Below are 26,129 nucleotides of genomic sequence, written 5' to 3'. Positions count from 1 at the left end.
TATCCAGTGAAAGCAGTGCGGGTGGATTAGTACTGATCGGGGTCTGTTCTAGTGTTATCCAGTGAAAGCAGTGCGGGTGCTGGTGGGTTAGTACCGATCGGGGTCTGTTCTAGTGTTATCCAGTGAAAGCAGTGCGGGTGCTAGTGGATTAGTACTGATCGGGGTCTGTTCTAGTGTTATCCAGTGAAAGCAGTGCTGGTGGATTAGTACTGATCGGGGTCTGTTCTAGTGTTATCCAGTGAAAGCAGTGCACGTGCTGGTGGGTTAGTACTGATCGGGGTCTGTTCTAGTGTTATCCAGTGAAAGCAGTGCACGTGCTGGTGGGTTAGTACCGATCGGGGTCTGTTCTAGTGTTATCCAGTGAAAGCAGTGCACGTGCTGGTGGATTAGTACTGATCGGGGTCTGTTCTAGTGTTATCCAGTGAAAGCAGTGCGGGTGGATTAGTACTGATCGGGGTCTGTTCTAGTGTTATCCAGTGAAAGCAGTGCTGGTGGATTAGTACTGATCGGGGTCTGTTCTAGTGTTATCCAGTGAAAGCAGTGCACGTGCTGGTGGGTTAGTACCGATCGGGGTCTGTTCTAGTGTTATCCAGTGAAAGCAGTGCACGTGCTGGTGGGTTAGTACTGATCGGGGTCTGTTCTAGTGTTATCCAGTGAAGCAGTGCAGTGCTGGTGGATTAGTACCGATCGGGGTCTGTTCTAGTGTTATCCAGTGAAAGCAGTGCGGGTGCTGGTGGATTAGTACTGATCGGGGTCTGTTCTAGTGTTATCCAGTGAAAGCAGTGCTGGTGGGTTAGTACTGATCGGGGTCTGTTCTAGTGTTATCCAGTGAAAGCAGTGCGGGTGGATTAGTACCGATCGGGGTCTGTTCTAGTGTTATCCAGTGAAAGCAGTGCGGGTGCTGGTGGATTAGTACTGATCGGGGTCTGTTCTAGTGTTATCCAGTGAAAGCAGTGCGGGTGCTAGTGGATTAGTACTGATCGGGGTCTGTTCTAGTGTTATCCAGTGAAAGCAGTGCGGGTGCTAGTGGATTAGTACTGATCGGGGTCTGTTCTAGTGTTATCCAGTGAAAGCAGTGCACGTGCTGGTGGGTTAGTACTGATCGGGGTCTGTTCTAGTGTTATCCAGTGAAAGCAGTGCACGTGCTGGTGGGTTAGTACCGATCGGGGTCTGTTCTAGTGTTATCCAGTGAAAGCAGTGCGGGTGGATTAGTACTGATCGGGGTCTGTTCTAGTGTTATCCAGTGAAAGCAGTGCGGGTGGATTAGTACTGATCGGGGTCTGTTCTAGTGTTATCCAGTGAAAGCAGTGCGGGTGGATTAGTACTGATCGGGGGCTGTTCTAGTGTTATCCAGTGAAAGCAGTGCGGGTGGATTAGTACTGATCGGGTCTGTTCTAGTGTTATCCAGTGAAAGCAGTGCGGGTGCTGGTGGATTAGTACTGATCGGGGTCTGTTCTAGTGTTATCCAGTGAAAGCAGTGCGGGTGGATTAGTACTGATCGGGTCTGTTCTAGTGTTATCCAGTGAAAGCAGTGCGGGTGCTGGTGGATTAGTACTGATCGGGGGCTGTTCTAGTGTTATAGTATCAACTACTGGGCCTTTCATGAATGAGTGGGTTAGTCTGAGAATACTTCTTTCTGCTAGCAGTCAGCTTGGATCACAGGCTGAGCCATGCAGAACACCCGCTCATACTTCACAGCTGATCACTTCCAGCAAAATTTTAACCAGTTACTTGCCATACAAATCAGTGCTGTAGATGCAGGAGGAGTTAGTCAGGTGACCACGCAAAAGATCTTCTAACATTATGACAGACGTGAGGTTTGCTTTTGATTTTTGTATCACTTTTGATCATATTTCACTTTGTTTGTTTTTGTTCTCTCCACAATTCCCTCATACCTCATATTGAGAAAATAAGCCCAGGAACACACTCAGGGCAGTAGAGGGTTAAATGCAGAATTTCAAAGTCACCTCACTGCTGCATTCCACTAGCCCACCAGGATGGTATCAAAGCTCCATCTCCATCTGGCACTACAGGAAAATGTAGCAAAAACAATATTTATTTTTTAAAATAAACAGGAGGTCTAACAAATACACCCTCCTTAAAGTAAAAAAAAGACATAGGGATAATCTGTAAATACTGCTGTGAACCACACAACACTACTTTACAAATACTGCCTAGCATTTACCGCGTTTGTTGAAGTTGGCTGATAAATTGGAGAGACTGTCCTATCGCAGTGACGTGCAGTACCGTCTCTGCATACACATATCTGGAAGCACAAAGACCCTGCAGTGCACAATCACGCTTTGGCTTACCTGAGGTAAACGTCTCTAATCAAGGCTGTCGGTGCCCAGAAGCAGCTTCATGCTGGTGGATTCTGCCATCGGCACAAAACCCACTTTCATTACAAAAGGCACAGTTCAGCGGTTTCAGCTCATATGAGGGAGCAAACAGCTATAGGGTAGCTTGGGGGCGAGAGATTAGCTGGAAACATATTCATTTTTTTTGATTAGAAGACTTTTAAAAAGTATTCTAAAAAGACACTACATTATAGGAATACAAAAACGATAAAATAATCAAATCAGCTTGCTATCTCACATGGAACAACTGGGGTGTCATGCTACTAATTGTAACTCTTTGGGCGCAAAGTAACTATGTAGAAAGAAAACGGTGGAATGACCCAAAAACAACGGAGACAAAACCGGCTTCATTTACTAAGATTTATTATATTGATGCTTTTCGGTCAGGAAATCAGACAGCCCCTCATATAAAAGATACAAAACCCAAAGACATTAATTGTCAGTTGAACACCTCACCAAAACAAATACACTGGCACATTAACCTGAGCCAGTTGTGTTAGACTGTGGTTATAAACACGTAGATTAGTGTGGGGCACAGCTGCAGTCAGTACTCAGTGTACACTGCCTCTGAACGGAACAAAGTGATCCTTTTTCTAAACATATTTTAGTGACCCCTCCTTCACTGGATTTCAAAATGGTTTGGAATGCATTTGATTACCCCCCCACCCCACCCAAACAGAAAACTCAAACACACCTTGTCACACCAGTGATGGTTTCTGTGCTGCTTAAATGAGGTATTCTACATTTTCACATAAATAGGTTGCATCTAGGGACAAAAATATATTTATATATGCCATCAAACCATGCATAACAAAATTAAGTAAAATCGTTTTTTTTGGGGGGGGGGGGGGGGGGGGGGGGAAGCAGAGTCCCCTATGACTCAAAAGTACCAAGGCACTAAAAAAAAAAAACATTACAAGATATTATATACTGTAAGGGTTTGCCAAAGAACTATTCAGAGGAAATTTAAATTGTTATACTGATCCAAACAGTTATACGCGACTCTGCAGCTGATGCTTAGTTCACACACCCTAGTCCCTGTAAGGGGCCTTGAATAAAAGCGCCTGCTAAATAAACAAATAATAATAATAATAATAAAACAAGCAAGTGGGGGTTGTGTGTTCAAATCCATGAGCTCAATGCAACAATCTGAATAAAACCAAGGAGGTGAGAAAGTGCCCCTGTGCCACTTCACCTCGAGCACCCCTGAGCAGAAAAGCTTGAAAACCCATTTGTAAGCAGACATGGAATAACTGGTTTAAAAGCTTGGAAAAAAACTAAATTTAGCAGAGTAAACCATTTACATGAAAAACAAAAGTACTGAAATAACTCTGATTTACAAGCTAAAGAAAACCTGGTTTTTAGCCCATTGCTGTTACTTTAGTTTGTTAATTCATCCATGTACTAACATAAGGCCGTGATGCAGAGCCCTTTTCCACATGTAATAGGTGGAGCGTGGAGTGAGGGGGAAATAGGACCTGAACTCCTTGAACGTGGGGAAGGATTTTTCTTCAAAGCGTTGCTGCAGGAAGAGCTTAGCTTTGGCCTTAAAGTTTGCAAGGGCTACAACATCCATGACAAAGACCTGGTCATCCACATTCTTATCAGAAACCGTATATGCCGAGATCGTTGCATTGTAGGGACTGAAGGGCCTCTTGTCCAAGCGTTCATTACTCTTCTCGAACGGTGGCACAAGCTCCCTCTCCAGCGTGGTTTGCCTGCTGAGAACCGGGCGGGTATAAACTGAAGATTTGGACCAGTCTGCATCCCAGCGAAAGGCTTTCTCCACTTTCTTAACCACAATGGTCTTCTTCCAAAACCAAAAGGAGGACGAAGAAATCATAGGGTACTTGACTTTGAAGTGGCAAAAGGCCAGGCCACACTTCTGAACCCACCTCTTGGCTTCTTCTCTGACCTTTTTCCGTCTCTCAAAAGAGGAGTAGAAACTCTCTTTATGTCGTTCGCCACGGGTCACCTTAGCAAAAGGCACAGGGGCTTCCATTTTCACTGGACACTGTGCATCTGCAAGAGGGCTTCTCTCTGCATCCAAGCTATCCTCACTGCTGCCAAAGGCGTCTTTAAAACCAGGGTTGGCCATTATGGCTTCTCTCCTCCAGTTGTAGTAGGTTGACCTAGAAATCCCAGGAAAACTCTTTTTAAAGTTCCTGTATGGAAGTAGGGCGTTCGTTGCAATACAGTTCTGCAAGCACTTTTTGGCTTCCTGCATGAAAGCAAAGTTCTGGGCTCGATCGCCAACCAGCTTCTCACTGTTGGGGCTGATCGGGACGTTGGGGGGTGGTACACTCCCGTAATAATTCTGGGGGTGTCTTTCTGGAGGGGACCAACCTTCCTGCTCCAAAACATCTCCAGCAGCTCCTACTTCCTGCTTCTTCGTGATCATGAAAGTATCACCACCTCCTGCCTGGAGCAGCTCATGCTTCCAAGCATAGTATGTTGACCTGGAGATTTCAGGAAAGAATTCCTTAAATTGATTAAGAGGCAACAGCTTGCCCTCTGCAAAGCACATCTGGAGGAAGTGCTTCGCCTCGTACCTTGCTGCAGCTTTCTTTCTGTGCTCCTGGGTCTGCCTCTTCCACCGATAGAAAGTACTCTTTGTGATGTTGTACCGGTCTTTGAGGCTTGAGTATGAGAGCTGGGGATCCCGGTTCAAAAGCTCCAAAGTCTTTAAAGGGAGGGCATGCTCTTCATCATCTGGGCTCCCCATCTGAGCATCCTTGGTTTGCATGACCGGCACAAAGTGCTGAGGTTTGAAGACAGACCCGGACTCCAGTTCACCTGACCACATGATATGAAGCGTCATCAGTTCAGAGCCCTGTGGCCAGGTCCTCGGGCGAATGAGTCGATTGAAGTATGGGCGGATCTTCAGGTTGCGCATGGGGTAAATGGAGTAGATGTTGCACTGAACGACAGATGCGAGGGCGTAGACATGCCACATATTGGCAAATGTTCCAGGGAAGCAAGTGGCTTTCACGTCAGCATCAAAGATAGCCTCTAACACCGCCATGGATAAGTTCATCTGTTGTGCTGACTCCTCTGTACACAAGGAAAACCTGGCTGCCTGCAGCATGACTTTAGAGTCTATCATACCGTGGAGATAGTAGCGCTTGCGAAGCAGCATCTCCACCACCGTCCTGACTTGAAGCTCCAAGCTCAGGCTAGTGTTCCCAACAAGGAGTATGCTGGTTGCATCGAACAGAAGATTTCCATCTCCTTTGCAAGCCAGCGGGACCATGTGGACAGGAGCATCTTGTGGGTAAAGGCATCTAGCCATTGAGTCAATGTCAGCACTTGCTGGGTGGCCCTCGTTACAGGTGACAGGGAGGAGAAAACTGGACAGGGCATGTTCCACCTCCAGGGCAGCACTGACCAGCCTTCCCAAACCAACGCATTCTGTAGCATCCTGCAGCTCCCTCAGCACAGACTGCACAACCTCACCACGCCTTTGAACCATCTCTGCAAACACAAAACAGTACAAATTTAACATCCTTAGAATGGAAGTGGGTGATATATGTCATTAAATTAGTTTATGCAAATCACTCAAATGGTTATCTAATTTGTCTGTGCATCTGATAGTAAAAAATCTCAATGACTGAAGCTAGCTGCTTGTGTAAAAGAAAGTGAATCGGATTTTAGGTTACCATTACAAAATGGTTTCACACAGCAAACACTTTTTGCATCAAAACGTTTGTTTTATAAGTTGAGGGGCCCAGCTACCTTGATAATACAAAGCCGCCTTTAGAAACGACCAACATAAATTAAATCTCTATATGTATTATCGTTAGCTGTTTGATCAACTGTAACAATATTTCCATACATTCAAAAGACTTTGTATCGAGTATATTAAACTTTTGCACTAAAACAGAAACGTGTTTAATGTGGATAAAAACGTGGATAATCGCATCAGGGGTGTACATAAAATAAATACATATATCAATCAATAAATAAATAAATAAATACACGCTTCTGCAATTGCACATCTAAACTGTGATGGTTGAACGATGCGAATATTCACCACAAATAGTACATGAGCCATGTTTTGAAGACACAGATCGGAACTTAAAAGGAACCTCAAATTCAATACCACAAGCTTGTATTTCTTTATTTTTTGATTCCTGTACAATCTTGTTTTTCTGCTCGTACATTGTAATATTAGTCGGTTTATTAGGGTTGCACTCAAATGCTTTGTACGGTTGTTTGAAAGGTAATAAATGTAACTCCGTAAACTACACGACACTGATCCACGTTGCCTGGGTTTCAGCTATATTTACAACTTGGCTTTTTGTTCTAGCTTTCTGTAAAACTAAAATAAGTTTTCAACATAATAAAATATACAAGTGAATTATTTTTAATGTTTATTATTATTCATAAAATTACAGCCTAGTATTACATGTTTAAAAAAATTCTGGAATTATATATATATATATATATATATTACACACACACACACGTGTGTGTGTGAGAGAGATTACCCTTTTCTGCATAAAATATTATAAATAGCTGGGAAAAAGTCGAAAAAGCTGTGTGTCCGGATTATTTATAAATTAAATAATTAATTACGACTAAACTATCACATCGTAGGAGTATGCTCAAACGAAGGGGGAGACCCCTCTGTCCAGTTTCAAATATAGATATATATATATATATATATAGATTATATATATAATATATATATATATATCACTTGTCTATATATATATATAGGCAGGGGTACTATCTCTAGAAGTTCGTCCTTTCCCAATTCTATATAGATATATATATGTGTGTATAACACACATACACACACACACACACACACACACACTTCCCCCAAAACACACTAAACGGAATATTCTCAATTTCTAATATCGTTTTAGTCAGCAGTGTCGCCAACGCGGTTTGCAAAACATATTTGCAGTTAAAACGTACCTGCACTGTGTAAAAGAACCCTTTCGTAGGCGTCCGCTTTCTTGTAATTCGTTTCGCAATGCACACTTCTAAATATTTGTACTGGGGAAGAAAACTCATTGCAGATCCATTCTGCACAAGCGGGTTTTGCAACCTGATGTGTGTACGAACGATACCACCTTGAAACGAAGTGGGTTGAATAACTAGAATTGGGGATTTGAAATGGTACCTCCCTCAAGGAAATTGTCAATCAACAGTTTATTTTTGTGCATCTGATAAAAAGGGGGGGTTGGGAATCCTTACTGAAGCCCCGGGTCAATTTCAATGTGATGTGATAATAGCCATTGTCTCGTGTACTTTGTAAACACGGCGAGGTCTCAAAGCCGCTTCTCACTTTGCGCGTTTTTCTACCCGGATTGGCTAATCTGCTGTGACCGGTCTGAAACGCGTCGCTTTGAAGGATTTGTTTTTAGTCAGCATTGAGCTGAGTTTACACAAAACCCGCTGATTTATCGATTCTGTTACACATTTTTATATTTGGTTTAGGAATTGTTAAATGAGCAGGTTAGCTACGCGCAGCTGTAGTGAATAAGACATAGTTAATTGTTTAATTACATAGAGCGACGTGGTAATAACTACAAACTACATGAATAAAACGATCCCCAAATCCTTAAATTAGGGAAAACGACTAAAATTATTATTATTATTATTATTATTATTATTATTATTATTATTATTATTTATTATTATTATTATTATTATTATTATTATTATTATTATTATCTGCCAATCAAAATAAACGCCAAAGAGACTACTGACACGTTAGGCTAACTAACGAGGCACAGCCAGCTAGTTTGTTTCGTTTAAACGCATGCCATTGCTGTCGTGTTTTTATTATACGTGTGTTTTTACAGGTACTGAACCACCTTTCCAGAGATTAGCAGAATGCCTGGGACGATCACTCCCCGGAACAGGCTGTGATTTACACTCGAATTCTGAAGGCTTATATACTCTGCACAGCCTGCAAGAGCAGCACTAGAGGGATGTACCGTAGTGAAAGCAAAGCGCATTGTAATAAAGCACCTTGAATTCATAGTGAAGCATCCATCGGTAGGCATTGTGTAAAATAGCGAGGTACTGTAAAGCATATTAATAAACATGGCAAACCGTGGTAACCTATGGTAAATGCATAGTTACTGTATAATTATGGGGAAACTGAAAATAGAAGTCAGTGGTAACCTTTTATAAAGGAAAACAAATAGTTAGTTTTTATTATCATTGTTATTTTAGAAGAGTAAACTATATTGTCTGTTAGGACAACTTTTATGATTGGAATAAAATAACCATATACCAGTGGATTCAAGAAGTGTCAGTTTCATTCTTTCGCTGAGTATTTTCTGTCGATATTTTTATACCCTTCACTAAAATTGCTAAAAAAACCTGGTCCTTTTATTGTAAAATGTTATTGAATTTACATATGAGTTAAACAGTCACGTTTACAATGGCATAGCAGCCTAATAATTCAATTACCTTAGCACACAGATACCATATCTTAACAAAATCCTATATTGCTTTGAATGGCCCATGGGAACAGCCCAGTAATTCTGTTAGAGCTGGAGAGAGCTTCAATAGAAATTTCCTGACTGGCCCAAGTTTGTTTGCCAGGGAGATCTTGAGTCCAGCAGGGTCTGAGAGCAGTACTGTGTTCTTTAAAGATATCAAACAGCTCTTTATCAGTTCATCAGGCTCTTTGTGAGGATCATGGCTGGACTCTAGCCGGAGGGCACACACAGATCACATCAAAGAGCAGAAAGCACCGGCAGTGCAACAGGTCTGATCCAGAGAGGAGCACCTGGGTGGAAGGGCTTTCTGGTGGAGTTACAGGAACTAATGGAGACAAGTACTGCAGTTCATAGCGGACAGCTTTAATCGCAGGCCATGGTCACAGATAACACACCAGCACTAAAAACAGGGTCACGCGAAGGGTTAGACCCTTTTATACCGCAGTTAAACTGACTGCACCTTGCAACTTCATCCAATACCTCCATTTAGATAAGAGTAGACTACAGATTTTAGCCTTACAGTTCATTTAGACTGGCGTGATTCTTTATTTGTTTTGAACTAAAACTCACAAACTTCTCCATGGGTTACTAATAACAGGCATCCAAACAAGTATGTTAGAGTTTTCTATCAATTATTTGTGTTTGTCCTCTTCGGGTGGACCTATGTCATTCAAGTTTTAGTGTGAAATGCAATAAAAGCATTAAGACTTCATGCTGGCAGTTAAGCAGATATCCACAAGGCTGGAAGGCATTCAGCTTACTCGCGCTTTGTTTTGCCTATAATTCTGCAGCAATCATCTTCATATTTAGCATATTTAGCTTCTGCTGCTGTGAAATTAAGAAGCAACAACAGTGGAAAAGCATAGCTTGTTTGTAAGCAGTGCAGGCGTGGATTTAGTGCCCAGACAAGCAGGGGATTGATACAGTGTGAGAAGCAGCATGTTGTATTATTAGGATTTATGTTACGTTCTCTTTAGCGGAGGAAGGTACAGGACGCCTGGCTCTGTTGTCTTGAAGGGTAACATTTTCAACACCTCTCTGTGTGTCTTTTGCTCAAACAGAGTTGATAATCAAAGCGTCCCTTCTGATCCTGTCCCAGCCCTCTCACCCCCTGCCTCCTTGACCCCTTTGCAGGGTCTCAGGTCCAGGCTGATGTTTTGTTCACAGCTGGACTCGAAGACAAGCTGGTGCCGAGCTGCCTTCCACATGATGTAAAGGAGGTCACAAAGCAGACGTCAATGTAATGCTAATGACCAGCACTACAGTGAATGCAGTGCAACGCTATTACAGGGCAAGTGCCATTTATAGCACTGTGCGCAAGTTTACGTAACAAAAAAACAAAACAAAACAAAGATTGCTGTTTTAGATATCCATGTAGATGAACTGACCTGGGATGGGACTGCCCTCATAAAAGCTTCCCTATACTTTATTATGATTTCACTTGGTTTCAATACACCTTGCTATGCTTTTAACTAGGGAGACTTTTATAAGCGTTAGTTTTACACAGCTTGCTGTTTAATAAGCTTTAACATACAGTATCCCCCTGTGCTTTACAATGCTTACCTGTGCTTTACAATGCTTACCTGTGCTTTACAATGCTTACCTGTGCTTTACCTTGCTTACCTGTGCTTTACAATGCTTACCTGTGCTTTACAATGCTTACCTGTGCTTTACAATGCTTACCTGTGCTTTACAATGCTTACCTGTGCTTTACAATGCTTACCTGTGCTTTACCTTGCTTACCTGTGCTTTACAATGCTTACCTGTGCTTTACCTTGCTTACCTGTGCTTTACATTGCTTACCTGTGCTTTACCTTGCTTTACCTGTGCTTTACAATGCTTACCTGTGCTTTACAATGCCTTCTCTGTGCTTTACAATGCTTACCTGTGCTTTACCTTGCTTACCTGTGCTTTACAATGCTTACCTGTGCTTTACAATGCTTACCTGTGCTTTACCTTGCTTACCTGTGCTTTACAATGCTTACCTGTGCTTTACAATGCTTACCTGTGCTTTACAATGCTTACCTGTGCTTTACCTTGCTTTCACTGTGCTTTATTACACTTTACTGTGATTTTACTAAGGGAAGCTTGTATAAGGGTTGATATGGACATTGCTTCAAACAATTTCCTGAGGGTCCCAGTGACTCACCCATCCGTGATTATTGGCCTGTGATCAGCTGGGCTGCTAATTAAACTTTGTCGGAAGTAGTTTCAGTTGCTGTGGATGTGGTTCATGAAGTTCACTCATGGTCAGGTTCAAGGGGAGAGGGAGGAAGCACTGGAGCCAGTTATAAAAGGTTAGGATTGTCACTCAGTGGAAGGTATGTTGTGGGTCTAAGTGACAGTACCAGTGTCTGTCATCCCAATGCAAACCATTTGGATCTTGTGTCCTGTGTCTACTTCTAGACATTTAGCAGGAAAAGCAATTTATGACCTTGCGATTCCACATCATCCTGCACCTGACAAGGACAGCAGGACCACACTGTTAAACTGTGGCGTGTGCTGTGCATCCTGGTTCATGTGATTGAACTGAGTGTCAGTCAATACAGCTTGCCACACTGGAGTCAAAGATCGGTTACAACTTGCTTTCATATAAATCGCTTCCCTCCGTGAATCGTGTGCTTAAAACAGAACGGCTAAACTTGTCGTTCTTCTAGAGTTTTTCACGGGTGGCCTTTGTTGCTCGTGGTGATTTTGGTGTTAGCAGTGAAAGCTATTCTAGGGGTTGGGTTCAGGTTCCATCAAACTGCCAGGTGCCAAACAACAGGAGTAAACAACAGACTGCAAAAAGTAACACAGAGAATAGGTGCAGTGCGAGGCTGGCCTGACCCAGGCTCATGATGTGCTATACTGAGTAACACAGAGACAGCAGCACCCCCCACCCCACCTTCACCTTGACCAATTAAACACTGGAAGCGTGCAGATTAACGGCTCTGTCCCGCAGATTGAGAAAACAGAGGAGGGCAGTTCCGAAGTGTTAAAAATGCAAATGGTGCCAGATTGAGGATGGCTCCGGCTGTCTGGCATGCTGGGGGGGGGGGGGGGGTCTTCACAGATCTCCAAGCGCTGAGGGGGTGGATACGAGAGCGGCTTTGAGATAAGCCTGAACCCTTGTGTTCTTGATGTTGGCATTGTGAGACACAAGGAGGCCAGTGCACTTTACACTCAATGGAGAGTCACAGCGGGGAGGGGGGAGGGGGGCTGCAGGAGTGTACAGTTTGTTCTACTCTGTTGTTTTTTTTTACTCTTTGTCTAGATTTTGTAATTCTATAAAATTATTCTAGAAAGGCAGATTTTGCATTTCCCGTACAAATGTCTTATAGTAAAAACAGCATTTGGAGAATGGAAAGGTGTTGTGTTTTACTCTATATTAGCAAGTTAACGCATTAAATGTAAGACTGTTTACTGTAATCTGATTAGATTTTTCTCTGCACAAAAGACAAAACTATGAAGGAATGCAGTAAATATTTATTTACGATCAAATTGAATAACATCATGTATCCTTTATAGATCCATTAATATATACAAACACACACACACACACACACACACACACACGCACAACAACAACACAAACACACACAGTTACAGTGGAAACTCTAACATAACAAGACCACAGAGGTATACTGGTATTCCCATTATTAAATTAAACTTCACATGGCAGAACTAAGCACACGCATATCGTAAATATATATTCTAGTTTGGTACAATAGCAGCAAACTCTGTCTCGTTTCTTTTCTTCTCTTTTGTTAATATATAACATGCTGTGTTTTTTAAACTACAGTTTGTAAGCGGCGCCTACGATTGAGCAAAACCCGTAATTAATTTGAAGCGAGTTTCTGTTGGTATTTGGACAGACATACAAGCAAACCAAATGGGCGGTTTGCTAACAAAACATACTTCGGACTACAGCAAAGCCGCATGAAAAATATTTGACCACTAGAGTGCAGGCAAACATTAGGTTGCGATTTTATTCAAAGTCGTCTCTCCGTTAGCTTGGGGAAGTAGATTCCTTGATCTTTCAAAACAAAAACACATATTTCCAACGGCATGTGCAATAACAGCGTGTAGAGAGTTAAGTTGTAAAGTAATTAACTTTGACACTCGTTGTGGTTTTAATTAAAGGCCAGTTGAATAAATGTTGTGTTTTTTTTTAAATCCATTGCTTCTTTTTTAATGCCCAGCAGTGTATTGCGCAGCCGTTGGTCTTGTTTCCTGTTTTCTCCCTCTGACAGTCGACTCGAGTGCTGTCACGTGTTTCTTTAGACTTTAATCGCACTTTTCCTGGGGATAGGAATGATCATTTGGATCATGCACTGTTAACTGCAGGGTGAGAGCAGTTTCACACGCCAATGTTTTGCCAGTTTATTCGTGTAAATTAGTACTTTTTCTTCCTTCGTATATATATATTTTTTTTAAATTAGCACATTTTTGCTAACAGGGTTCATTTTAATTTCCTACCTCAATGCCACAAATGCAGAGTGAAAAACAAGATCAGAAAAAATGCACAAGGTAGGACTTTTTCATTAGGTTGTGTTTCTGCTGAACTATTGTGTAATGCTCAGATTGATGGCAAGCAGAGTACAGTGTAGATTATAGTATGATTCACAAGTGCTTGTCACACTGGCATGGTTAAATCAGTCTTTGTTAGAAGCTTGATAATGCTTCACAATCGAAGTGAACTACAGTAGCTAACGATAAATAACGATAACTGCTTTTCAGTGCACGCTGTTTCTTAGATTGGCTTCCTTAGACAGGAGGTACATTACAGAGACACTGTATTTCGCTATTTCAGTTTATGATGCTGTAAACAAAAGAGGAAACAGATGGAGTTATTGTCTCCGATCGCGGTACAGCTAGCAGAAAGTGATCCGGTGTTATGCCGATGTGTTGTTGGAGCTGCTTGTAGATGTCACTGATCCGGTGTTATGCCGATGTGTTGTTGGAGCTGCTTGTAGATGTCACTGATCCGGTGTTATGCCGATGTGTTGTTGGAGCTGCTTGTAGATGTCACTGATCCGGTGTTATGCCGATGTGTTGTTGGAGCTGCTTGTAGATGTCACTGATTGTCAGTGGTAAAGCTTTTTCGTGTACTGTACTTCCTGACTCAAAGTGGACACAGGCTTGTTTCTACTTTCAGACCAAAGCTGGATCTCCAGTTTCTGCGGAGGCTCTGTCGCATTCAGAAAATCCTCTTCCCTTCTTGCTCCTCTCAGAATGTGTTGATGTTTGGGACCCTGCTTTCTGTTACTCTTCTGGGTAAGATCGTGTTGCACCCCTTGTAGTAGACTAGTGTGAAGGGCTCGAGCGATATAGAGAAGGGTCATGTAAGTGTAAGTTGGATTTATTGTTTGGTGCAGGTTTACACAGCGCCTGACACCTGCAATTCTTCTTGCTTTACAGCACAGTTGATCATTTACCAGGTGGGTGTCATTCCCAGCAAGTTCTACGAGGTCCTGTCTGACAAGGATCTCACTGGGTTCAAAAACCTCACATTGGTGGCCGTTCTTTTAATCACAGTCAACTCCACAGTAAGTCGACAGAAGGGGACAGTAGAGGCCGATTTAACATTAAGACATTAAGAAAGACTTCTAGCGTGAACTTAGGCCAAATCATTTTACTCTCAGACTTGTATTGTGTTTGTTTTACATATATATTATATATAATAGATATATATATAACTATTAACGACATTAAGATAATATATTATATTTATATATATTAACACTATATATATATATATATATATATATATATATATATATATATATATATATATATATATATATATATAAATAAATTACACTGTATATAATTACACTATCAAATTAACTGACCGAATCCTGTTTTTTAATTGACTGTGATTACATTTCAAAAAGGCTGTTATGACAGATTTATATTAAGTTATCTATTTAATGCTGTATTTCATTTTAAATTGGTTATATAATGAGGCTGGCATCTCATACTGGAAGATGTTTTCCTCCCCAGTTGAAGAGTCTGGACCAGTACATCTCGAGTCTCATGTATGTAAACTGGAGGAGGAGCCTGACAGAACATCTGCACCAGTGTTACTTCACAGGGAGAGTCTATTACACCCTCAACATGCTCAGAGAAGACACTGATAACCCGTAAGAAAACGTGGGTCTTATCCCATGTTACAACAGGGATGGAGAGAAGACTCCTTTTGCATAGCAGATTCACCCATTCCAGGTTTTAGTACAAACTTGATTAGCCACAGTGTATAGGTAACAAGATTATAGTAAATGTATCAAAGTGCTATGCAATGCTTACCGTCTAATTACCATCTCTGTCATCATGAATACAGTCATGTTTTGTTTTCCTGAAACTATTTTCCATTTCCACGTATCACAGCTATAACAAAGTGAGATAGAGTCTGGAATAGTTTCATGATTATTGAACTGTATTTAATTAGGAACAGAGAGTTAATAGTTAAAGGTTTGTGAATAGGGCCAATTACGTGATTATTCTGTGAAATATTAAATGGATTTGTTTGCACAGACTTGTCCAATATTACAGTTTGTTTTTGTGACAGAGACCAGCGAATCAGCCAGGATGCTGAGAGATTCTGTAAGCAGATGAGCACCATGGCCAGCAAACTCCTCATCTCTCCTTTTGTGGTGGTGTACTACACTTATCAGTGCTTTCACAGGTAAGACATGCACAAGGTAGTGTAAGGAGTTTAATGTCAAGCTTTTGCCTTCTTATCTATTTCTTCTCTATTCTCACTGCATTCACCTGAAAAGCCTTCTGGTATTTCTTTAGATTATAAACCAATTCCCTTTTTTCAATTCCAATTCCAAATGGCAAAGCTATCAAAGTGCTATGCAATGCTTAGAGTCTCATTCCCATCCCTGTCAAATGGAATTGGAATTGATTAAAATGGAATGGAATTGGAATTGACCCCGGCCCTCACCCAAACCCAGTTCTGATCTTTGCTGGGCGTTTGATTCTCTCTCCCCAGTCATTGTAACCCTTTCTGTTGACAGCACTGGCTGGAAGGGGCCCGTCACTATCTTCACCTACTTCATAATCGGGACCATTGTGAATAAAGTGTTTATGGGACCCATCGTGTCGACTCTGGTTGAACAGGAAAAACTGGAGGGGGATTTCAGGTAAACACACAGCTTCCTGACCTGTACATTCGACATCATTGAATTTTAACAGGGATGGAAATAAGACTTCTGCTGCAGAGCATTTTCAGCCATTCCAGGTTTTACCACGAGCTTGATTAGCCACAGTGTGTAGATAACAAGCTTGGGTGTGTCTTATTAAACTCATAGTAAAACCAGGAATGGATCAAAGTGCTGTGCAATGCTGGGAGTCTCATTCCCATCCCTGTTTAGTGTTGTACGGCAGGTTATATCTCTTTGTAAATAAACACTCTGCTGTGGTGAGGTAACATTACTGTAACCCTATTACTACTGCTGTCAACAACTGTGTTGCGCAAGTTCCATACATGTGACATGCTGAGCTGCAGCCATTTTACACAATATCCTGAACTCTGCTTTTGCAGGTTAAATTGTGCGTGTTAGAATTATACTATTACTATACCAGTACTATACCATTACACTGTATAGCACTTAAGAGTTTTGCTAAGATTAATTAACACAAGCCAATTGGTGGTAAGAACACTAATTAGTGCTGGTGCTAACTCTCTCTGTGTCAGATACTGCTGATTCTGTGATCTCTCTGCAGGTTCAAGCACATGCAGATCCGGGTCAATGCAGAGTCTGTAGCATTCTACAGGTAAGAGTGCTGAGCCGTGCCCACACTGGAACGTCAGCAGTCATTTCATTATCGTCCGTTTATTCTGTTTGTTGAACGACTGCTTCCCCTCTCCTGTCTGCTGGCAGGGCAGGTAAAGTGGAGCACATGAGGACCAACCGAAGGCTTCACGCCCTCCTGACGACCCAGAGGAGCCTCATGAACAAGGAGCTGTGGCTGTACAGTACGTCATTTGAAAGTTTGCTGTTGTTGTGATGCCTCGGGGGTTGTGTGCTGGTTTCCGTACCTCGTGAAATAGTAGCAGAGAAGGAGGCTTTCCTAGATTAAACTAAACCACTGCTTTAGTTTCTTTTTTCATTTGTTGCATTGCAGGGATGGTATATAAGCATTTTGACTGTACCCTCTTGCAAAAACATCCATCCATCCTTGTATTCTTTTTGAGCCCATTGACCACATGAAATAGGATACCCCACTTCTAAATCAAGAGACACGTGGTGGTTCTCCCCTGATACCCCACTTCTAAATCAAGAGACACGTGGTGGTTCTCCCCTGATACCCCACTTCTAAATCAAGAGACACGTGGTGGTTCTCACCTGGGTGGCAGCCTTGTCTCATGCACTCAAGCACGGTCCTCCTGTCAGCAGCCCACGCAGTGTAATGCGTCTTTATAACAGAGTGCCTTTCCTTTCCCTCAGTTGGGGTGAACATGTTTGATTACCTGGGCAGCATCCTCAGCTACATTGTGATCGCCGTTCCCATTTTCACCGGGATCTACGACAAACTCACTCCAGGAGAACTCAGTGCTCTCATTAGCAAGGTGAGAAAAAGTGCAAGGAAAAGACAAACATGCAAGTATTACTAAAACAGTGTGCAGTCTGGAGCAGCTCAGTGGTAAGTGCTCAGGCAGCCAGTGGTACAGGCTCCAGGTGAAAGGTTAGGCAGTAGTAAATCATTATACAGGTGAATAAAGCATGCATACATTAGAAAACAGTCTTCAGTTTTCACTGTAAATGGGTGGTGGACATCCCTGTAAACAAGGTGTTGCATCTTAGCACAGCTACCTTCAAATAAATAGTATGCTTCCAGGCTCTTAGAGGTATTTGGTGTCTATTCAGGGAAGTCAGATGTAGTCAGCTGCAGTTTGAAGTAGTCTCCACAAGATGTCGCTATTTTCCATAGTAAAATAACAGCTTTCAGAAGCACCATTCGCACTGTCATCGTCACCTTTCTCAAAATAACCAGAAGCCAAGAGATGCTTTGACTGCTATAAAACAGGCCCCAGGGGTCATCAGCACTGCATCAGAAACCTACTTAGCAGAACAAGGATTAAGCATCATTAACACAGCACTACCCCCCCTCCCTCCACTCTCTCCCCAGAATGCCTTTGTTTCCATTTACTTGATAAGTTGCTTCAGCCAGCTCATGGATCTGTCTACAACCGTGTCTGACGTGGCTGGCTACACTCACAGGTAGGTTGGTGAGGTACATTACTAGAAATATCAGCTACAAAATGGGCTGTGGTAAACACAGTACTGACTCTCCATGATGTCGTGTAGGACCATGAAAGCCAAATATATCAATCTTATATAAAGATTATCAGAAGGTCACTGGTTCAAATCCCACCTCTGCCACTGACTGACTCACTGTGTGACCCTGAGCTTGTCACTTAACCTCCTTGTGCTCCATCCTGCGGATGAGATGTTAAACCAATGTCCTGTTGTAAGTGACTCTACATATAATGCACAGTTCACAGCCTACCTTTGTAAAGCGCTTTGTGATAAGTTTTTTCTCAAGGGAGGGTTTGTAGCATTTTTTTTTTTTTTAATATCTGTAACGTTACAGATCCAGTAAGAAACAGTGTTGGTTAACGAGGGTCAGTATTTTTCTTCTACAGTAATCACTGAGACTTGACATTCCTAGGGTTGAAGTGCTGGGTGCTGTTGTAATCCGCGTTGCTCCTCTCTAGGATCGGAGAGCTGCTGGAGGTTATGCAGGAGATTGCCCGAAAGCAGTGTGACTACGATCCCATTTCAGGGGAATCATGTGACTTCGACAGGTAGGAAAAGTCCAGGTGTTTGGTCAGTGTAATTTCATTGTTTCGGGTTTCAACCGTGCAAAACCGTGAAGTACAAATGCTTTCTTACTTCCAAACAGCGACCTGGAGATGCAGACGTGCTCTGCCGACACAGCGTTCACTCTCAAACGACTGTCCTACAAATCACCCTTTTCTGATGAGCTGTTAGTGGAAGAGCTCAACCTGAAAATCTCCCAGGGAAACAACCTGCTGGTGGTGGGGAACACAGGCACGGGGAAGACATCCCTGCTGCGGGTCCTTAATAGGCTCTGGGAGAGCACCAGCGGTAAGGGGGAGGGGGCAGCCTGTTGCCATAGAGATTTAGGACCTTATTTTCAAAGCATTAACTCCTATTTTTTGAAAGGAGAACATTCCACGTAAATTATACAAAACTAAAACGCAAACAGCTGGAATGTACAGTACTGTGCAAAAGTTTTAGACAGGTGTGAAAAAATGCTGTAAGTAAGAATGCTTTCAAAAATAGACATGTTAATAGATTATATATATCAATTAACTAAATGCAAAGTGAGTGAACAGAAGAAAAATCTACATCAAATCAATATTTGGTGTGACCACCCTTTGGCTTCAAAACAGCATCAGTTCTTCTAGGTACACTTGCACACATTTTTTGAAGGAACTCGGCAGGCAGGTTGGCCCAAACATCTTGGAGAACTAACCACAGTTACTCTCTGGATTTAGGCAGCCTCAGTTGCTTCTCTCTCTTCATGTAATCCCAGACAGACTCGATGATGTTGAGATTAGGGCTCTGTGGGGGCCATACCATCACTTCCAGGACTCCTTGTTCTTCCTTATGCTGAAGATAGTTCTTAACTTTCGCTGTGTGTTTGAGGTCGTTGTCATGCTGCAGAATAAATTTGGGGCCAATCAGATGCCTCCCTGATGGTATTGCATGATGGAGAAGTATCTGCCTGTACTTCTCAGCACTGAGGAGACCATTAATTCTGACCAAATCCCCAACTCCATTTGCAGAAATGCAGCCCTAAACTTGCAAGGAACCTCCACCATGCTTCACTGTTGCCTGCAGACACTCATTCGTGTACCGCTGTCCAGCCATTCGGCGAACAAACTGCCTTCTGCTTCAGCCAAATATTTCAAATTTTGACTCATCAGTCCAGAGCACCTGCTGCCATTTTTCTGCACCCCAGTTCCTGTGTTTTCGTGCATAGTTGAGTTGCTTGGCCTTGTTTCCATGTCGGAGGTATGGCTTTTTGGCCGCAGGTCTTCCATGAAGGCCACTTTTGACCAGACTTCTCCAGACAGTAGATGGGTGTACCAGGGTCCCACAGTTTTCTGCCAAATCTGAGTTGATGGCATTGCTGGACATCTTCGATTGTGAAGGGAAGTAAGCATGATGTTTCTTTCATCTGCTGCAGTAAGTTTCCTTAGCCGACCACTGCGTCTACGGTCCTCAACGTTGCCCGTTTCTTTGTGCTTCTTCAAAAGAGCTTGGACAGCACATCTGGAAACCCCTGTCTGCCTTGAAATTTCTGCCTGGGAGAGACCTTGCTGATGCAGTATAACTACCTTTTGTCTTGTTGCTGTGCTCAGTCTTGCCATGGTGTATGACTTTTGACAGTAAACTGTCTTCAGCAACCTCACCTTGTTAGCAGAGTTTGGCTGTTCCACACCCAGTTTTATTCCTCCTATAGAGCTATTTCTGTTTCAATTAATGATTGTGTTTCAACCTACATATTTGATTGATGATCATTAGCACCTGTTTGTTATACTTGTTTAATCATACACCTGACTATATGCCTACAAAGTCCCTGACTTTGTGCAAGTGTACCTAGAAGAATTGATGCTGTTTTGAAGGCAAAGGGTGGTCACACCAAATATGGATTTGATTTAGATTTTTCTTCTGTTCACTCACTTTGCATTTAGTTAATTGTTAAATATAATCTATTAACATGTCTATTTTTGAAAGCATTCTTACTTTACAGCATTTTTTCACACCTGCCTAAAACTTTTGCACAGTACTGTATATAAATGAATGAATAGTTGTGCTTAAGTTGCTTGTTTCTAGTTTTATAAAATTAGTAGCTTTTTTTTCTCTTCCAAAAAATAGGAGTTAATTAAAGGCTGGAGTAAACGCTTTGAAAGTCTTGCCCGTTAGATTTCAGCTCTATCACTGAGTGCCATTCAGCTTGTCACCCTAACGCACATCTCTTTGACTTTGTAATTTCACTCCTCTACTCCAGGTAAGGTTTTTCACAGTCAAAAATGTGGCTCTAAAATAGAATGAAGCTTTAAAACTGGCTAGTTTACAGTTTTGCATTACCGCACTCGCTGATGGACTGACAGCAGGTTGGATGGGTTTTTGCAGGTTCTGTTGAGATGTGGGCCTGCTTCGGACCTCGTGGGATTCTGTTTCTTCCACAGAAGCCGTACTTCACAGATGGGACTTTGCGAGAACAGGTACATTTGCACATTGCTGAGTTTGTATGGTCAACCCTTTCGCACTTTCTATACTGACTGTTTTCTAAGGAGGATGGATACGTATTGTTAATGTACATTCTGCAGCGTGAAGGTCGCGTTGCTCCGGGTTGGTTTCTAGAGGATAAATAGTGTTGTATTGATGTGTTGCATGTATAACGATGCTGATTCGTTTTTAATTAACAGGTGATTTATCCGTTGAAGAAGATTTATCCTGTCGCAGGTAAGATGTGTTGCTCTTGGTTAGCCTTCTTCACGATTAGTTTATATGTTTGTTATTCCTGCTAGCGACAAATCACGAATTGCCTGTGCAGTCTATGATTAAACACAAAGCCAGGCATGTTGTGCTGAATATCAACAGATGTACAGAGAGTTAAGAAACACAAAACGAGACACAAAGGACCAGAAGAGAAAAAGCACACTCACAACCAACAGTCACTTTACTAGTTCTTTGCCGTGTTTCGTTCTGTTGTTGGACGTGGGCAGGTTCTGCAGATGACGAAAGAATAATGACATTCTTAGAACTCGCTGGAGTGGTGAGTACCTGCTGCCAAGCTTGTGGATGATCTCATCACCTTGATACTTAAAACATTGAGAGTCCAAATCACCAACACAACGTTATCAACCATTGGCTACCATTTCACTTATAGGCCAGCCTTTTGAAAAGGACAGGAGGGTTAGATAAGAAGGTTGACTGGAACTGGTAAGCTTCAATGATTATTATTAATTATTATTAGTATTATTATTGCAGCTAGATCACTTTTCTTCTGCTGTTATAACCTTTATAATAACCTGGAATGAAATTAAAACAGACACACCAAGATAATTGTGTAAACGCTCTTCTGATCAACGCCATATCCTATTGGGTTTCATGGCATAGTATGTGGTCAGTAAGTATCAATATAAATTACGGTGAAAACAATGCTGCAGCAGGAATGCAAATAAGACTCCGAGTGCAAGAGAGAAGCATGCCATCAGTAAATGTGAAACACTGGGCCTTTTCCACAAAGCTGTAACTATGAAAAAATGAATGAGTTAAAGTTTGTAGGGCCCACTGTATGGCAGATAGGGTCTCTTCAGAAAACAGTTGCTCTGAAAGGATTGTGAAGTGGTGCGGTAGCAGGTGAATGAATGAATTTTTTTTTTGGGGTGTATTTCAGGCATGATGTTTTGTCGCCCGGTGAAATGCAGAGGCTTTGTTTCGCTAGACTGTTTTACCTGCAGCCCAAATACGCAGGTTTGTACCGACATTACGGCAGGCTCAGTGTTAACATTGTGATGTGCAATGTACTGATCATGCGTTCCCTTCCCCCCTGTATAGTTCTGGATGAAGCGACGAGTGCGCTGACTGAGGAGGTCCAGGACCAGCTGTACCGAGCCTGCAAACAGCTGGGGATGACATTAATCAGCCTGGGGCATCGCAGCAGCCTGGAGAAGGTACAGACACGCATTCTCACTCAGACTCCATAGCACAGCAGAAGCGTTCTGCAAGGATCCCCTTTAACCATATTAGTATACAATAGGAACACAGCTAGTACACAGCTTTGTTTAAGTTGTGATTATTGTACCCACCATAAGCTGTACTAATTGATCTGTGGTTAGAATCCCACTTAGAGTGGCTCAGTCTGCTGTTACTGTTGTTTGACTGGCTTCTTCTGGGTCCCTCAAAATTAGATTCAGAGATCAGTGGGCTCTTTTTCTAGAGTGATAGAGAAACAAATGTCTGATGTTAGTCAACCCAAGACACTGCTTCAGATTTAGCACAGAGAGGAGAACAAGAGGCATGACTGGAAACTGAGTAAAAATAAGTTTAGAAGGGAAGGTACACAGTGATAAATGCATGGAATAGCCAACCAGGCGATGCAGTAGGATCTGAAACACTGGGAACATTTAAAGAGAGACTCGATTCTTTTAAATGAGATCCCCTCCCAGTCAGGGTGAATGCGGTGCTATCAAGGGACCAGCCTTGTCTTATGTTCTGATGTCTTCTACTCTCTTGTTACCAGTATCATGACCTGATGCTGAAGCTGTGTGGCAATGGCCGATGGGAACTCATCAAAATGAAAAAAGAGTAACCAAAATAGTGTTGCAGCAAACCCATGACTGAGAGCAGCAGAGAACAGCTGATCCCTGCTGGAGTATCAGCGTGCAATCACAGAGCTGCAGTGGAACAGAAGCAGCGTCGGCTGTGAACATGGAGCTCAGGACTCTCATCGAAGAAGAAAACAGCTGATCCCTGCTGGATTTTGTCTTTACATGGGCAAGCCATAATAATGAGCTTTTAATAAACCCAAACACCTATATACAGTAAAATTTGTCCTGTCATGTCTTGGGACTGGAAAATTGGATTATATACAGTGTGCGGTTTACAGCAGTTTAAATGACAGCAGTCTTTGTTAGGCAGGTTTCACAGTATTGTTTCTTTGGAGCTGAAAGTCATGTGCAAGTGTTAAAAGAGTCTGACTCGATACAGATCAGGAACATGTAAAAGTTATGCATTGAATAACTTTTTTGCAGTGTACATATTTGTATACAAGACCCAGGTCCCTTGACAATCCAAGAAAGAAGAGTGTACAAGCTGTGAAAGTTTGAAAGGTTCCGCTCATGAGAAACAATCTCTGGCACAAGTGTACTGTGATGTAGGCGGCTAGGGGGGGGGGTAGAAGCGGTTTAATTAGTCAGGGTTTCAGCTTTTCACCTCCTCCTATTTTCAAATTGATCTTGGGTCTCTGAAAGGATGAGTCTGATGACTCTAAACATACAGTAAGAATCCTGCCCTTGGGAGTACTCGAGTGCAGATTCAGAGTCGCTTTCTTTCCAAGGTGATGGGTGAAGTTAATTAAAGCAGATTAAATCGTTATCGCAGGGCTTGTGTCATATCGTTGATCCGTAAGGTGTTTGTGAAACCTCAGGATGAAGGTACTGTGACGGAGAGCTGTTTAATGAATACCTCTGAGACAGAATAGCTTTTAGCATGAGGATTTCCGGCAGCGATTAGAGCACACTTAGGGTTTATGATTTCCTGTTCTAATTAATAGACACTGATGAAATGCCCCAAAGCACAAAGGAACGCCAGGGACCTCTGCTGCTTATTTTATTATCACTTGCATGGTGCAGTTTAATTTGATGCTACAGAAGTACAGCATGATCTGTTAGGGTTGAGTGTCACTCCCTTAAGTAACAAGGGTGTGTTTTCAGCCAAGAGACTGCTGCAATACCACTGATTTATGTTCTTTTAAAACACAACCCCCCCACCGTTTGATCAAGTATTCGTCTCTCTATAAAAAGACATTCTAAAAAGTAAACCCCCCCCAAAAAAGCTGTATAAATAATGCTGGAACGCACTGCATGATAAAGCAGATACTGCAGGCACTATTCAGCGGTACCAGACTGACAGCGCTGGATTGTCAAAGCAAGCCCAGGGATTTCAATTTAAGGCATAATGTGTTTCAGTACTGACCACCTTTTCCATTTAAGAGTTTATCAGACATTACAAGTTTTTCCCTTTATGTTTTTTTTTAGGTGGGTTAAAAACATTTTAATAGCACTGCAGGAAACAACACAGAAAGAGCAAAGTGGCTGGCGGTATTACTTTACTGTACTGGTGCTCATAGTTAGAGTATTGCAAAACAAGATAATCTGAGGATACAGTTAATTTGAATAAAGAAACAATGACATGAGAATTTATTATTATGTTAATTGATTAATTAAACACTGCTAACACTAGACAGTACTAAATGAAGAACTGCCTCACATTCTAATTTTCTTTTAAACAGTTTACCAATTTCCTTTGATTAGAAATAGTGTTACACAGTGTTTTCATTTACATGGTCTAAGAGCATCCTGTCATTCCATGCTAATGAAAAACCCAATTTACAGAAACACAGAAACACGCTATCTCAGGTCTATTGTTTGGACATTTGCACCGGGGGGCGGGGTTCCTCGACGCAACCTTACCCAGAAGCGGGATAGCCACCCTCTGAATGTCTTTTGTCCTAGTGTGATAACGTACGGGATGAAGGAGGCGTAGATATCGAATGCCACCCTCCCGGCTCCTGCCGCAGAGGTGCCGCTCAGGTTGAAGGTCAAGGTGGTGTGCAGGATGATGCAGGTGTTGTAAAGACTTACCAGGGCTACCAGGACCATTGCGGCGTCCTTCTCCTTGCCTAGCTGGCAGAGGGTCCCTGGAGTCTCAGCGGGTGCCCGCCGCTTGAGCAGGAGATGCACGGTCTTGATGTTGAACAGGGTCATGAAAGCCGCCGCTGTGTACTGCAGCACCGTGAGATACAGTGTGGCGTAGGTGATGATGAAACCACTTCCTCTCTTCATGGCGTCGGCCACAGAGCAGTCACAGGCCTGGGTGGAGTTGATATCCAAGGTCTCTGGGATTAGGAGAAGGAAGGGCACAAAGATCAGCGCCCAGGCCAGCCAGTGGAACCCCAGGAGCAGGTAGAGCTTGGACGAGCTTCCCAGCTTGAACCGCGACAGGGACGAGCTGTGGGTCTTCTTCAGCTTGCTCCAGCGGTACCAGCTGAGGATCACGATGCACCACACGCTAACCTTCCGCCCTGTGTACATGGCGAGGGTCACAGCTTTGCAGGCGAGGCTCATGGGGTAGCAGCGTGAGTAGATCATAGGGACCGTCAGGGAGAGGACTCGAAACAGCAGGTGGACCTTGTTCCCCAGTGAGATGTGCACCACCAGCATGTCTGTGAAGTGCATCCTGCCCGGGCTTCTCTTTATAAGAAAAATAACCATGCTGTTGCCAAATATCCCGAACCCGGCTAGGATGCATAAGAAAAGCAAGTTGTACATTGTGTGTGCTAACTGTGTGTAGTCGCTTGGCTTTAAGTAAGAATCGCCAATTCTCAAGGGCTACCACCAGCTAATTATTTGCAGTCATTAAAACTGGAAAGTGAGAGCTTGGCTTATTTGTTATCTCTCTGGAGCATAAACCTGATACAAAATTAATTAATTTTCAGGATATTGCTTTGCATATGTGGAAAAGGCAAGGCATCCAAAAAAAGACAA

At 42.5% G+C, this 26,129-nt stretch overlaps 2 protein-coding genes across 4 annotated transcripts; one reads left to right on the top strand and one right to left on the bottom strand.

The window, feature by feature from the left end:
• Nucleotides 1-3,411: 3,411 nt before the first annotated feature.
• LOC121329525 (vertnin-like) lies at nucleotides 3,412-5,829 on the bottom strand. The gene has a single exon (XM_041275125.1). It carries the CDS (start codon nucleotides 5,827-5,829, stop codon nucleotides 3,751-3,753), a length of 2,079 nt encoding a protein of 692 aa, XP_041131059.1. The 3' UTR covers nucleotides 3,412-3,750.
• A 7,042-nt stretch (nucleotides 5,830-12,871) lies between these two features.
• Nucleotides 12,872-23,410, top strand: LOC121330297 (lysosomal cobalamin transporter ABCD4-like). 3 transcript variants are annotated; one of them, XM_041276707.1, is made up of 19 exons: nucleotides 12,872-13,336; nucleotides 13,965-14,083; nucleotides 14,228-14,247; nucleotides 14,813-14,952; nucleotides 15,378-15,494; nucleotides 15,832-15,957; nucleotides 16,541-16,591; nucleotides 16,699-16,793; nucleotides 17,266-17,387; nucleotides 17,948-18,039; nucleotides 18,537-18,626; nucleotides 18,725-18,930; nucleotides 20,989-21,080; nucleotides 21,285-21,321; nucleotides 21,585-21,634; nucleotides 21,749-21,801; nucleotides 22,259-22,335; nucleotides 22,420-22,535; nucleotides 23,105-23,410. In XM_041276707.1, the coding sequence occupies exons 1-19, from the start codon at nucleotides 13,290-13,292 to the stop codon at nucleotides 23,171-23,173; spliced, it is 1,719 nt and encodes a 572-aa protein (XP_041132641.1). In that variant the 5' UTR covers nucleotides 12,872-13,289; the 3' UTR covers nucleotides 23,174-23,410. The 3 variants fall into 3 exon arrangements, with proteins under 3 accessions (XP_041132641.1, XP_041132640.1, XP_041132642.1); XM_041276706.1 differs by having other exon boundaries at nucleotides 14,228-14,355; XM_041276708.1 differs by lacking the exons at nucleotides 12,872-13,336; nucleotides 13,965-14,083; nucleotides 14,228-14,247 and having other exon boundaries at nucleotides 14,949-15,034.
• Nucleotides 23,411-26,129: the final 2,719 nt, after the last annotated feature.

Source organism: Polyodon spathula, chromosome 17, assembly GCF_017654505.1.
Source record: "Polyodon spathula isolate WHYD16114869_AA chromosome 17, ASM1765450v1, whole genome shotgun sequence".
Lineage (NCBI taxonomy): Eukaryota > Metazoa > Chordata > Actinopteri > Acipenseriformes > Polyodontidae > Polyodon > Polyodon spathula.
The sequence above is the reverse complement of the archived record's forward strand: the minus strand, read 5'-3'. Positions and strand labels throughout refer to the sequence as shown.